The 12873-nt window shown below is 44.9% G+C and overlaps 1 protein-coding gene across 1 annotated transcript; it reads left to right on the top strand.

Annotated features, from left to right (window-relative positions):
* Positions 1-1798: 1798 nt before the first annotated feature.
* Positions 1799-5999, top strand: LOC100281800 (triacylglycerol lipase). Its single transcript, NM_001154720.3, has 5 exons — positions 1799-2521; positions 3226-3765; positions 3898-3957; positions 4252-4668; positions 5106-5999. The coding sequence occupies exons 1-5, from the start codon at positions 1946-1948 to the stop codon at positions 5583-5585; spliced, it is 2073 nt and encodes a 690-aa protein (NP_001148192.1). The 5' UTR covers positions 1799-1945; the 3' UTR covers positions 5586-5999.
* The last annotated feature ends 6874 nt before the right edge of the window (positions 6000-12873 follow it).

Raw genomic sequence — 12873 nt, 5'->3', positions numbered from 1 at the left:
AGGCTCCCAGCATACGCAGCAGATGGGCATCTCCACGCAAGCCGGCGCTGCCCATGCAACTACATGTATTTGCACGCAAAACGAGAAAGTTTTTAAGGTTGTTTTTTATTATATTTTCTAATTAAAACATTTAATCATCAAATCAATTTTATATTCATGTTTCTCAAAATTTACGAACAAAACTAGACTATACGTGTTGTATAATATTTGAAAAATTATTTATGCACTCTTCTTTTATACATGTTCTGATGCAGATTACCAAACATGAGATGTATTTATCTTGAATGTACTAATACAAACAATAAAACAAAAGACTATGTATGGATAGAGCCTGTGCTCAAGATGTCTGGCTCCTCACGTACAGGGCATGCTATCACCGTTCAGCAACCAAACAGACGGTAAACAAATTGCTCTCATATTTAACATATCATCAAAACAAACGGTTCAGATCGCTGAATAACCTCCTCCCTTAGTCACTAAGATTTAATGTATTATATTATTTAGATCATCCTTCATCTCTCTCCCCTTTGACTCTGCCGCCCCCACCCCCCCTCCCTTCGCGTCCCGCCGCCCCTTCTCCTCCCTCGCGTCGCCGCTGTCGCTGTCAACCACTACCCTCGCATCGCCACCGTCAATCCCTTTCCTTGCCTCTCTGAGATCGGAGCGTTAGGGCATGTGCAGCCTCACATAAATGCCCTGTATCATAAGGGATATCAAGCAATGTTTTAAGTCATTGAGTTGCTTTGAGTCGCCAGAGTACCAATAAGTCGACTCAGTCGACTTATCGAACGACTAATCAATGGTAAATCATCCGTCTAAGTCGTCTAGACCCCAATAAAACGATACATGACGACTCACCTTGTTTTTTTATGTAAAAATATATTGTTTGCCAAAAAACTTGCTTATAATGAAAGAAAGTGATTTGCTTATCAAGTACAGTTTAAAACACATAAGAAAGTGACTTACTTAAAATGATGCTCATAAGCCCTTCGCCCCCCATGTTATGGTTTCCACATGACTTACTTGTCTAATAGATGAGTTGAAATTATGAAAAACAAGTCTTTTATTTAAGTCGTCCACGACTCAAAACTACGATTAATCGTCTAATCGTCTGACTCGATATTAAGTCGTCCAAGTCGTGTCAGGCTACATATCGTGCCAAAAAAATCGATACGACTGACTAATCGTAATTAGTCGGACGACTTAAAATCACTGATATCAAGGAGGCAAGTACAAAAAACACAAGAAATGGTATCTTGGTGAAGGAACTTTTCTAACACGGTTATCTAAATTTAGATACGGTTCTACCCATATAACCTATATAAATGAGAGGTTTTAATGAATAAAATATATATTACGTTATATGAATGTTTTTTAGGTGTATCTAGTGCTTGAAGAACCGAAACCTACCACACCCGTAGCATGTGTTATATGCTAATCATTAATATTTATGCACAACTAACGGAACTAAAAAAAAGACCTACCTATAACCTATGCATGCCGTGCCGGTAGAATTCAATAGCCATAGCACACCCGTAAATACCGGTCGGATACAGTACGCGACCCATAGTTGTCGTCCTTAGCCTTTGACTTTTCAGAAAGAGAGAAACAACACGAAAATTCTCGTTAGAAGGGCCACGTAACCACCAGTGACCACACGCAATCACTATGAGTAATCCACGTGCGCAGTCAATCCTATTCCATATAGACTCATAGTACTCCCCGTAAATTCGCACCCCCTCCGCGCCACGTTTCCTATATTTCTCTCCTTCCCTTCAACTCGGATCCTTTGCGCCACCGAGACGAGACGAGAGGAGACTCGCAAATTCCATCCCTTTCTTTTACCTCCCTGGCTCCCTCCCTCCCTCCCATTTCCCTTCCCGTTTGGTTTTGATCTCACCGCCCAAATAATACGGACGGTGGGACGCGGACGCCACCCAGACCCATGGACGTCCTGAGATTCGTGCCCGGAGTCAGGCCGCCGCTGCCAACCTTCGCCACGCCGGTATCCCCCGCGACTGCTCCCTCGCCGCACGCCGCCGCCGCCGCCGCCGCCCCAGGCCCCGGGTTCCACTCCGGGATGCTGGGCCTGTGGCCGCGCCGCGCGGGAGAGAATGCCCTGGGAGCCGCGGCTGAGGCGGCGGGCGTCGAGGAGGCGAGGGAACGCCGTCGCAGGCGGGCGGTGGAGGCGGAGGACGGCAGGGGAGGCAACTGGGTGCTGCAGATACTGCGCGTGCAGTCATCGCCGCCGCCGTCGCCGTCGCGCGACGATGGCCGCTGCGGCGTCGACGACGGCGGCTCGGTGCCTGGTTCCGGCGAGGGAGACGGGAGTAGCCAGCGGTGCGTGGAGAGGGGCGGCGTCGGACCGGACAGCGAGGAAGGCTGCTCGGTGGCTGACGGTGAGGAGCTCGATCGGGCCGCCTTCTCGAGGTTGCTGCGGAAGGTGTCGCTCGCGGAGGCCAAGTTGTTCTCCGAGATGTCCGGCCTCTGCAACCTCGCCTACATGGTTCCCCGGATCAAGGTAACCACAACTCGATAAGGACCTTTCCTTCCGTTCGATTGCGTAGTCATTTCTGTTAATCATGATCATGCGGGGAGAAGTCTCCTTCTGATTCATATATAAAATAATGACTTCGTAGTTGATTTCTCTAAAATGGGGTTGATTGTTTTGATCCTTTTTCATCAAATATTTACTAAAGTTGCATTTCTGCCATCTAGATTAAGGCTTAATGACAAATCGTGAAAATTTTAAATCTTTTGACATCTCATCTGACTTTTGTTTAGCATTATATTGTCCTTTAATAGAAGAAATAAATAAATCAGGTTCAGCTTTCTTGTTCCGCCTGAAATACAAAAATATGAAGATCATTGATGTCTTGTTTAACGGAATGTTGAGCATCTCTGTTGATTCTTACATTCTGCGCTCAGCTAAAGCACGTGCCTGCGGCTTGTGAAAATGCTAGTTATTTTGACTTCTCTACGATTCCCTTTGATCGGCAAAGTTCGGGCCTCTGTTTTCTGCTATTGTCAGCTAATCTCCTGTTTGCGGTCACAATTCGAAGCTATTTCTTCTAATATCAATTTGAAATTTGGACTTCATTTTAATATATACTCGTACTCAGGACATGTTTAATTTGTTACTAGTTGTCTAGTTTGCATCATATAGATAGATATCCCCGTGTCCTGGTTCTCATTTGTTTATTTGTTACTTCTTCAACGTCTCAGCCAAGGTATCTCCACAAGTACAACATGACGTTTGTGACATCATCAGTTGAAGAGAGGGCCAAACTTCCAAACCCTTGTAACCAGGAGGACCAAAATCTCAATGGCAGGAAGAATGCAAACATAAGCACGTCATCCAGACATTCTGATGAACAAGAGTCAACATATGGCGCTACCTCTGAACATGAGAGAATGCAGGAGAACCAAAGTGGCCAAGGGATAAATCCATTGGCAGCTTATCGAATTGCTGCATCTGCTGCTTCCTACATGCAATCTCGAGCCATGGAAGTTCTTCCCTTTGGTTCTCAGAATGAGGCTAGGCGAGATCGAACTATCCAGGCCATTGTAAATGCACAAACTGAAGGTCTGACTATGGACGAGGCTTCGTTTGTGGCCACAACGAATTCAATGACCTCAATGGTTGCTGCAAAGGAGGAAACAAAGCAGGCAGTTGCAGATGACCTGAACTCTTCAAGATCTTGCCCTTGTGAATGGTTCATTTGTGATGGAAATCGGAACAGCACAAGATATTTTGTGATTCAGGTAGGGAAATTAATGGCCAGTGTTAAGCTCAGAGAAAACAGTTTAGTCATTCTTCCTTTTTTCAGGTAAAGCTAGTACCTGCCATTAGCTGTATAGCCTGATTGGTCATTTTTCTTTTATTTAAATTTGTAGGGCTCAGAGACAATTGCTTCATGGCAGGCAAACCTTCTATTTGAACCAATTAAATTTGAGGTACTTTGTAAGAGATCTCAAGTCTTTGCATTTGCTGGTTAAATCTATTTACAATTTTCATGTGTTCCACATTTTACAAGTCATCTCAGGTATATGATGGAGCCTAGTAAATATTTATCAAAATAATAGTTCTTGCGTCCTGTTCTGCCCAACTGTCCAATAATGATGATGAATATTAAATGAAGACTTTTATAAATTCAGTCTTTATCTTCAGGCAGTGATTTCTCATGACATATGTGCTACCAGAAGCAACCCTTGCCTTATGTAATTCCATATGTTTCGTTTTTTAAACAGGGTCTTGACGTGCTCGTTCACAGGGGAATATATGAGGCTGCCAAAGGAATATACCAGCAAATGTTGCCATATGTCAAATCTCACTTCATAGTTCATGGCGAATCTGCAAGATTACGATTCACTGGGCATTCTCTTGGCGGAAGCCTGGCTTTGCTTGTGAACCTGATGTTCCTAATAAGAGGAGTAGCTCCCGCTGCTTCTCTGTTACCTGTCATAACATTTGGTTCACCATCTGTCATGTGTGGTGGTGATTACTTGCTTCAAAAGCTTGGTTTGCCAAAAAGTCACGTGCAGTCTGTGACCTTGCACCGGGACATTGTTCCTCGAGCGTTTTCTTGTCACTACCCGGATCATATTGCTAGCATTCTGAAACTTGTCAATGGAAACTTCCGCAGTCACCCTTGCCTGACGAACCAGGTAAACCCATGTATATATTTGCTAGCGAAATTCTATTGCTTTTGTCTGCATCATAGAATCTTTGCTATCTGAACAAGGGAAGGGTTCATATTCAATATTCATAGAACCTGCATCATAGAATGTTCGCTATCTGAATTCCCTATTTAGTGTTATGAAAACTATGCATCGTCATAGATGCATTTATGGTTTGTTTCTTTCTTTCATGGATGCATTTATGGTTGACGTGTTGAATACACCAGTACACTAGCCGTGAACTTTCCCAAGTCAGGGTGGGGATTGTGTTTTTGCAGATGTAAGATCATTGATCAAGTATAAGCTGTGATTTCATAGTCTACGTAGTTTGTTACTGTCATTTATCTGCTGTGATTTCAGCTGTTCCAGCTTTACCTAGTGAGGTAGTTACTAGTATAACCCATTTTATTGTGACTAAATTGCAGAAGCTGTTGTATGCGCCTATGGGTGAGGTGTTCATATTACAACCAGATGAGAAGTTGTCTCCCCATCACCACCTTCTTCCAGCAGGCAGTGGCCTGTACCTCATTGGCGGACAGACAGTGGATTCAGGCACTTCGTCCACAGCACTGCGGTCTGCATTGTCTGCCTTCTTCAACTCCCCGCATCCCCTCGAGATCCTCAGGGACGCTGGTGCCTATGGTCCCAAGGGCACTGTCTACAGAGACCACGACGTGCACTCGTATCTAAGGTCGATACGAGCTGTGGTGCGGAAGGAGATGAGGGCCGAGAAGGAGAGGCGCCGGCTCCTGCGGTGGCCCATCGAGGTGTATGGTGCGCTCGCCACCATAGACCGGAGGCAAGTGCTGAGGCAGCTCCGGAGGCATGCGCACTTGCTGGTCGTTTTCTTGTTGCCGGCAAAGCTGCTCTTCCTGGGCGTCCTGTCACTCATCCGACCCACCTGACCAATGTGTTTGTACATTAGATTCATCTCCCTTTTTTTAACTCATTCGATTCATTTGTTCATGCATAATTATTGATTTATTGTGGTAGCCAAATAGTCAGGGCTGATTTGGCAGAGCTCCCTGGGGCTGGGAAATACATCAAAAAGAGCATGACTGATTGTAAATTTGATGACTGAGCTAAAAGCTGAGATGGGCACGAAACTACATGGCTAGCCAGCTGTGTAACATGGGTTTGCTTAGAAGCAACCGACTGGTCGACGTTACCTATGGGTTTTCCTGGAAAGTATGTTTGTCCCAGTCACTCATCTTATATCCTCTGAATTCAAAGCAAAGTAGGCAAGCCACGGATCTTATGCGCCCGCCTGCTACCGCTATCTTGGCACTAACTAGTTGCGTCTCATTCTGTGTGTCACCGTCCTCCCTCTTGTCTCTAGTCTGTTAAGACATGTTGTGTACGGAACCGTTTGGTCTCTTGGCTCTTACTAGCCTAGTCTTGGCAAAGGTGCCTAGCCGAGCAAGGCATGGCAGGAAAAGATCGATTTGTTTGCCTGTTTGGTTTGCTTCTTGGCAGGTGGTATTTCTTTTTTCCCCCTCTGCCAATTTTCTCCTTCCGTGGTCAAATACCACCCTAACTTTAGATGCTTAAAATCGATAACTTTATTAGGTTTATAGAACAATATTTTTTTGAACGACCTATCAATTAAGAGTAAAGGGTTTAGAGGGAACAAACAACGGTCCGAGACAAGAGCCATACCTGTGCTCACCCAACGAGAGGTTAGTAGCTGTATGAAAAAAATACATGGAAAGCAAAGGCCGGCTAAATTGCGAAAAATCTTTAATTCTCAAGGCAACATGGATCGGGGGAAGGACGATGCTTTCAAAAATCCTACGATTTCTCTTCTTCCAGAGGTTCCACATTGTGTAAATCATGATGTTGTTGAACACGTGCCTTTGATCTTTTGGGAGTGGGGGAGGTCGAGGCTTCCCACCACTCCCTAATGTTGGAGGAAGCAAGGTCAGCCTAGGCAGGGAGGTTTACACCTTCCCAAGCTAGGATTTGGCTCCACACCGCATGACGCAAAAGGACAATGTAGACAGAGGTAAATACCAGACTCAAGGGTTCCGTTGCAGAAGGCACAAGACGGCTGATGAGGCCACCCCCAGGTGGTCAGATTGTTGGCAGTGAGGAGCTTATCATGTGGGAGAATTCAAACAAATTTTTTGCATTTTGGTTTTGCGCGTGCCTTCTAGACAAAGTTAGCATTAAGGTTGCTATACGAACCAATGAAATGTGCTATGTAGGCCGAATTAACTGAGAAGATGCCAACAAGAGACCATTTCTAGACAATGGTATCCGGTGAGTCAGGTTGCAGTTGCAAATCTCGTAGTCTAGTCCAAAGAGAAACAAACTCAATCTGAATAGTGGAATTGATCTTACTTCTCAGTGTTTTGATCTAATGGTGTCTGCTAAGCTCGTGGGCAACAAATTTGTTCTTTCTCGAGATTAGCTTGAAGAGGTGTGAGGCTATATTCCTCGGAGCCATGCTATCGAGCCAACTATCGTGCCAGAGCATGTCCGTCTTACCGTCCCCAATTGTGATACTAGTGGAGGTGCTAAAGAGCAATCTATCCACCCGGTTCGAAGCCACTTCCAAACCTTTCCATGGGTGACCCTCTCCCGTCCATTCCTTCCAAAGCCAGCGAAGGCGAAGGGCACGTCCGAACTTATCAAGGTTGAGAACGCCCAAGCCACCGAGGGCTTTGGGCTTGCTAACTAGTGGCCATGCGATGAGGCGGTGATCACCATTTGCCTCGGTGTTCCCTTTCCAAAGAAAGGAGCAACAAATCTTATCAATACGATTGCATGACCAGACTGCAACAGGAAAAACCGATAAGTGGTAGGTGGGCATGGAGGACAGAACAAAAGACACGAGCGTGAGCCAGCCAGCTCGGTTTAGTAGATTCCCTTTCCATCCTGCCAAGAAATTGCTAATTTTTCAATGATAGGTTGGATGTGGATTTTTCGGAGTGCGCAGGTATGGAGTTGGAGGTCTAGGTAACGACAGGAGAAAGTCCCTCGAGTCCCGTGGAACGACTAGAGCACATGGTCAAGGTTGATGTCTTCACACTGGATCGGGTGCATGGAGCTTTTCTCAAGCTTAGTAACCAAGCCCGAGGTGCAGCCAAAGGCATGTAGGATGTATTTGACCGCCACAAGTTCATCTCTGGAGGGGTTGATGAAGATAGCAACATCATCAGCATAAAGAGACGTCCTTAGATTGGCTGTGTTCAGCAGAAAGGGGGACAGGATTCCCCGCTAGGTTGCTAGCTAGAGGATACGCTACACATGGTCAATGGCCATAATGAACAATATAGGGGAGAGGGGGTCTCCCTGCCTCACCCCTCTTTTTGTGTTGGATGGCTGATCATTTGCTGCCATTGAGCAGAGCCCTAGAAGAGCCATGTCGAACAGGATGGAGATCCACTCATGCCAGCGTGGCCCAAAGCCCATGCCCTGGAGGACTTCCAGGAGATGTCCCCAATTCACAGTGTCGAAAGCCTTCTGGATGTCAAGCTTCAAGAAGAGTGTCGACTGTTTTTTTCTTATGTAACCTTCTGACCACGTTTTGAACATACATGAAGTTGTCTAGAATGCATCTTTTCCTAATGAAGTCAGATTGGGACTTGGAGATTAAGGTGTTCGAGAAGGGGGCAAGCCGGTTAGCAAGTAATTTGGAGAAGATTTTTGCTATGTTGTGGATCAAGATGATAGGGCGATAGTCTCTCACTGAATTAGCATCTGGCTTCTTTGGAATGAGCACGATATTCACAGAGTTGAAGAACTTGAAATCAGCTCCGTTCATGGCATGGAGTTGGTGAAAGGCCTCTATTGGGGCCTTTTTGGACCAAACACTAACGATCCCTAGGTCATCCTCGCTGTGAGTTTGGACCCTGGGGATGATCCCTAGGTTTTGCCCACAGAGGGTCGAGACCTTGTGTAGTGATATAGTAAATAAGATGTAAGACAAATAACACTATCTCGAATGCAGTCTTGAAAAGAAACCTTGGAATCAAGGGGATGATTACTTGATGTACCTAAGATGGTTATCGTGAAGAGGGACACCACCTCTATGATGACCACCACCTATTTGGGATCAAACAACAATGAATCCTAGGGCCTTCTCGTGATGAATAATACCTTGGGTTTGGCTCGGTGAGGTGGGTGGCGTGGTGGTTCGCGACGAGTCTTCGGATCGCTTAGCAGTGCTCGCTACGGTGGCACGAACAATTCGTGGCTCTGGGCCACATGGTCCGTGACCCTGCTGCAAGAGCGAGTCTTCTTTGCGCACTGTCCAGACGGTCCATGCTCTAGGGCAGCCGGTCTGCGATGGCACATGGTCATCTTCTTCTCCTCGTAGGACCTAGATCTCGCCCTCTATGGGGAGACCTTAGGGTGCTCTAGGTCAGCAGGTCACCTAGGGCATCCCCAAATGGCGTAGAGTTGCCTAGGAATTAAGAGGTCAAGTCGAGGAAGAGATCATGAGTGAAGTAGACGAAGTAGATCTTGCCCCTCAGAAGGAGTAGGATACTAGGGTCATCTTGGAATCGACAAGCCACCCTAGGACGGAGCTAGACGAAGTAGAGTCGAATAGGGGTGGAGGTGGATATGGGGAAAGCTACAATTAAAGCTATGTTACATCTACTCCTAGGACAGGAAAGTTAAATAAAGTAGATAAGTTCGATTGTAATGTGTTCGGGACGTTCTCAATCGGTCGTACCCCTTCATATATATAGGGGAAGGTCTGGACCCGTTCCTAGGTAATAGCCGATAGATCCAATGTGATTAGATGGATAACCACGCACGAGATAAGGATAATCGCCCAAGTCAATCTGACTGCGGGGGCACGAATCGTCTCGGCCCTAGGGCCAGACCGTCCATCACTTTTGGTGTTCAATAGTCTCCAACACATCTGAAAGGAAAATGTGCCCTTGGGCCATTTCTATATTGTTTTGGTGATTAAATGCTCAACACATTTTGTTTAGACTAACATCATCTAATATGAGAAATGAGCATAAGTACTTAAAAGCAAATTAAGCTTGGAAGAAGGCAAAATACAAATCTATATGGGACCAAGTGAAAAAGGTAAGCTCTGGACACTTAGTCAATTGTTTTGGGTACTAATCATATTTGTCTAGGTGCTAGGGACATTATGAAGTCAAACCAAAAGGAGCAAAAGAGATTAAGATTGAAAAAGGGGGTGCACGGTCCGCCGAACAGTCAGCTCTCCGGTGTGCCAGCTAGCCAACAGCTAGTGGCCACGTCGGCCTCGGGGCAACGGTCAAATGGTGCACCAGATAGTCTGATGCTACCAGAAGCAGAAAGTAGCCAATCAGGGGATTCTTTGTCGTTGCACTGTTCACTGTCCGGTGTGTACCGGACAGTCCGGTGCACCCGCGGACAGAAGGCAACCAGAGCCAGCCAAATAGAGCTCCAATGGCTCCTAGGCGCATGGAGCACTACACCAAGCATCTATTGAACATTCTACAATACCGAGACTTTGCATTCACGCCTTTGCTTCGCTAGATTGAGATTCGAGCAAGTGTTTTGACCTATAACTATGTTGTGTTGTCTCTTGTGCTCCTCTCTCAACTTGTGTGTGTGTTGCTGTGATTTTGTATCTTGTGTGTGTTTCTACTCCCCCTTACTCTTGTGGTTTATTTGAGATCAACTATGTAAGGCATGAGAGACTCCAAATTGTGGAGATTTCTCACAACGGGAAAAACTTGAGATAAGAAAGAGAACCGTGGTACTCAAGTATCACTTGAGAGGGGTTGAGTGCAACCCTCGTCCATTGGGACGCCACAACGTGGAGTAGGTAAGCATTTTACGCTTGACCGAACCACTGGATAAAAATCATTGTATCACTTGTCTAAGTTACTTTACCTTATTGCGATTCTACTCTTTCTAGCATTTCACTTCACTTACCATATTGCTCTAAGTTTAATACTAACCTTGTGAGAGCAATTAAGTGAAGAAGTTCTCTCCTCTCATACTCTTCATTTGAACTTGGTTTTTGATCTCATTAATCCAATTTCAGAACAAGTTTGTTTTGTTGAGATATTTTTACAGGATCACCTATTCACCCCCTTATAGGTGCTCTCAACTTCCACATTGATGATGTCGTAGCACGCCTTGAAGAGAATTCCTATAAAACTGTCCGGCCTCGAGGCCTTATCTCCTGGCATGTAAAAGATGGTTTCCTTCACCTCACCCAAGGAGAACGTCGCTTCCAAAACCGAGAGATCGTGTCGCGGTAAGGCTAGCGCCGACTAGTTGAGGGTGAGCTCTTTGGGTGGGGTTGTCCCTCTGTCACACTCGGTTTTGGAAGGCAAACATAATGCAAACCATGTACGTGCAGTGGCGAAGCTAGAGTGAACTTGAGGAGGGTGCAATTGCTTTGTGGATTCATAGACATCATCTGATAGGGGTGCATATAGGGTGAAAATTTATCAATTATAACTAGTTTTGTATTTTTAGGGGTGCATTTGCACCACCTAAATTAACTATAACTTCGCCCGTGTGTACGTGCCAGGATCAGAACTCACGTACACAGGGATTACATAAATGACTTATCATAGCACAATGCTTCGAATAATAATAAAGAGTAAGTAATAATATTACATACTAGAGCAATTTATATAATATAAATCAAAGTACACAGAATAGAAACATAGCCAACCTAAATAAACCCACCACAAGCAGCTGACTGAGGGAGGTCGCTAGCCTAATCCTCGAACTCGCCAAAGTCCTGGAACTCCTAGAGATCTACCTCGACGCTTTCTTCTCCTTCTTTACCTGAGCATAGGTTGCACCAAAGGCAACCTGGTGTTTTATGAAAGCAAGGGTGAGTACACATCAACGTACTCAGCAAATGTCTCGTTTGGCTGAGGTGGACTAGCTTTATGTGGGGTTAGGATCAAACAGTTGCTTTTAGTTCGTCGGGTATTTATTATTAGTAGAAGCCAAGTTTTAGCAATAACCAACCCGTGAATCATTTCCTCATCGAGGAACATCATTATCGTCATCGAACCAAATCCATAAATAGAACCATAGTATCTTGAACCATCTGTATCTCTAATCAAAGGAGCTCCCAAGGCCGCTCATAACCATGAGCACGACTGATATATCAGTTTCATTCTTCTGCAGAGGTCACACACTTTACCCATGAGTCGTGATTCCTTTTTTTGCCTCGGGTCGATCAAACCCTCAAACACTTCTAAGGTGAGTCGGCAAGGTTTCACTATGTAGCCTTTACAAAGATTCTCCTAGTGTGTAGCCGCCTGTTAGGTTTCGCTAGTCATACAAATACAGTACTCCTCCCTAAGGTGGGTGACTAACAAAACCAAATCGATTGAACCTCTGCACCCACCCTTAGCATAGCAAGTACTATGCCCTAGCCCCCATTGACGGTACAACGACGAAACAAACTACACCCCCAGATTCCTCCAGTTAATCGGATTAAGGGTGTCCCATTCCACCCTTATGGTTGTACTATTTTCTCGGGTGGTCATCCAGTGAACAGGTCCTTACGGAGAGGTACTCGAGAAACAGCCTGAGTCCCCTAAAGTATCATAAGTTCAACATCATATCCAGAATAACATCATCGTATCATAAATATTCTCATCATGCTCATTGATTAAAGTAAAGCAATAGCATGGTACTAATCATAGTTACCAATTCCCAAAGGATAACCAAGGACGAGAAAAACAGAACACTAGTCAATCCTTAGGTTGATCATGTTATGCAGGACAATGAATTATAAAGTAAGTATGACATAATGGGCTAGAGGACACTTACCTTCACCAAACAGATGCTCAGGGAATTCAATCCCATAGAACTCGAAGAGCTTTATCACTTGGTCGTCAAAGCTTGACCGTCGATCCCTCGAAGCTCAGGAACGTATTGCAGTCTATTCGCGATGCACAACGAATACGAACAGGCACAAACAAACAAACAAACAAACACATACATGCATAAGAACATTACACCATGCGAATGAAAACAATATAAAACATGTAACACAGAAGGAAGCTCGCTTTTACGGTCACGCGATAAAAAGGAACATGATAGTCAGAGCTACGGTCGAGAAGTTATCTCGTTTACACTAAACAAGTAATAATTAGAATATTTAATTCGACATAATTATATGAAATGACCTTTATCAAATGTAAATGAATACTACTACTTAGTTTTGACCGACTTACTATTTTAATAGTTGACGGTTAA

Source organism: Zea mays, chromosome 8, assembly GCF_902167145.1.
Source record: "Zea mays cultivar B73 chromosome 8, Zm-B73-REFERENCE-NAM-5.0, whole genome shotgun sequence".
In the NCBI taxonomy this organism is placed as follows: domain Eukaryota; kingdom Viridiplantae; phylum Streptophyta; class Magnoliopsida; order Poales; family Poaceae; genus Zea; species Zea mays.
The sequence above is the reverse complement of the archived record's forward strand: the minus strand, read 5'-3'. Positions and strand labels throughout refer to the sequence as shown.

What these genes read in the sequence shown, in the direction of transcription:
- LOC100281800 (NM_001154720.3), top strand. Translation starts at nt 1,946, where the DNA reads ATGGACGTCCTGAGATTCGTGCCCGGAGTCAGGCCGCCGCTGCCAACC. An exon ending in ACATGGTTCCCCGGATCAAG is followed by an intron (nt 2,522 to 3,225) that starts GTAACCACAACT and finishes TCAACGTCTCAG; the next exon opens with CCAAGGTATCTCCACAAGTA. An exon ending in TTGAACCAATTAAATTTGAG is followed by an intron (nt 3,958 to 4,251) that starts GTACTTTGTAAG and finishes TTTTTTAAACAG; the next exon opens with GGTCTTGACGTGCTCGTTCA.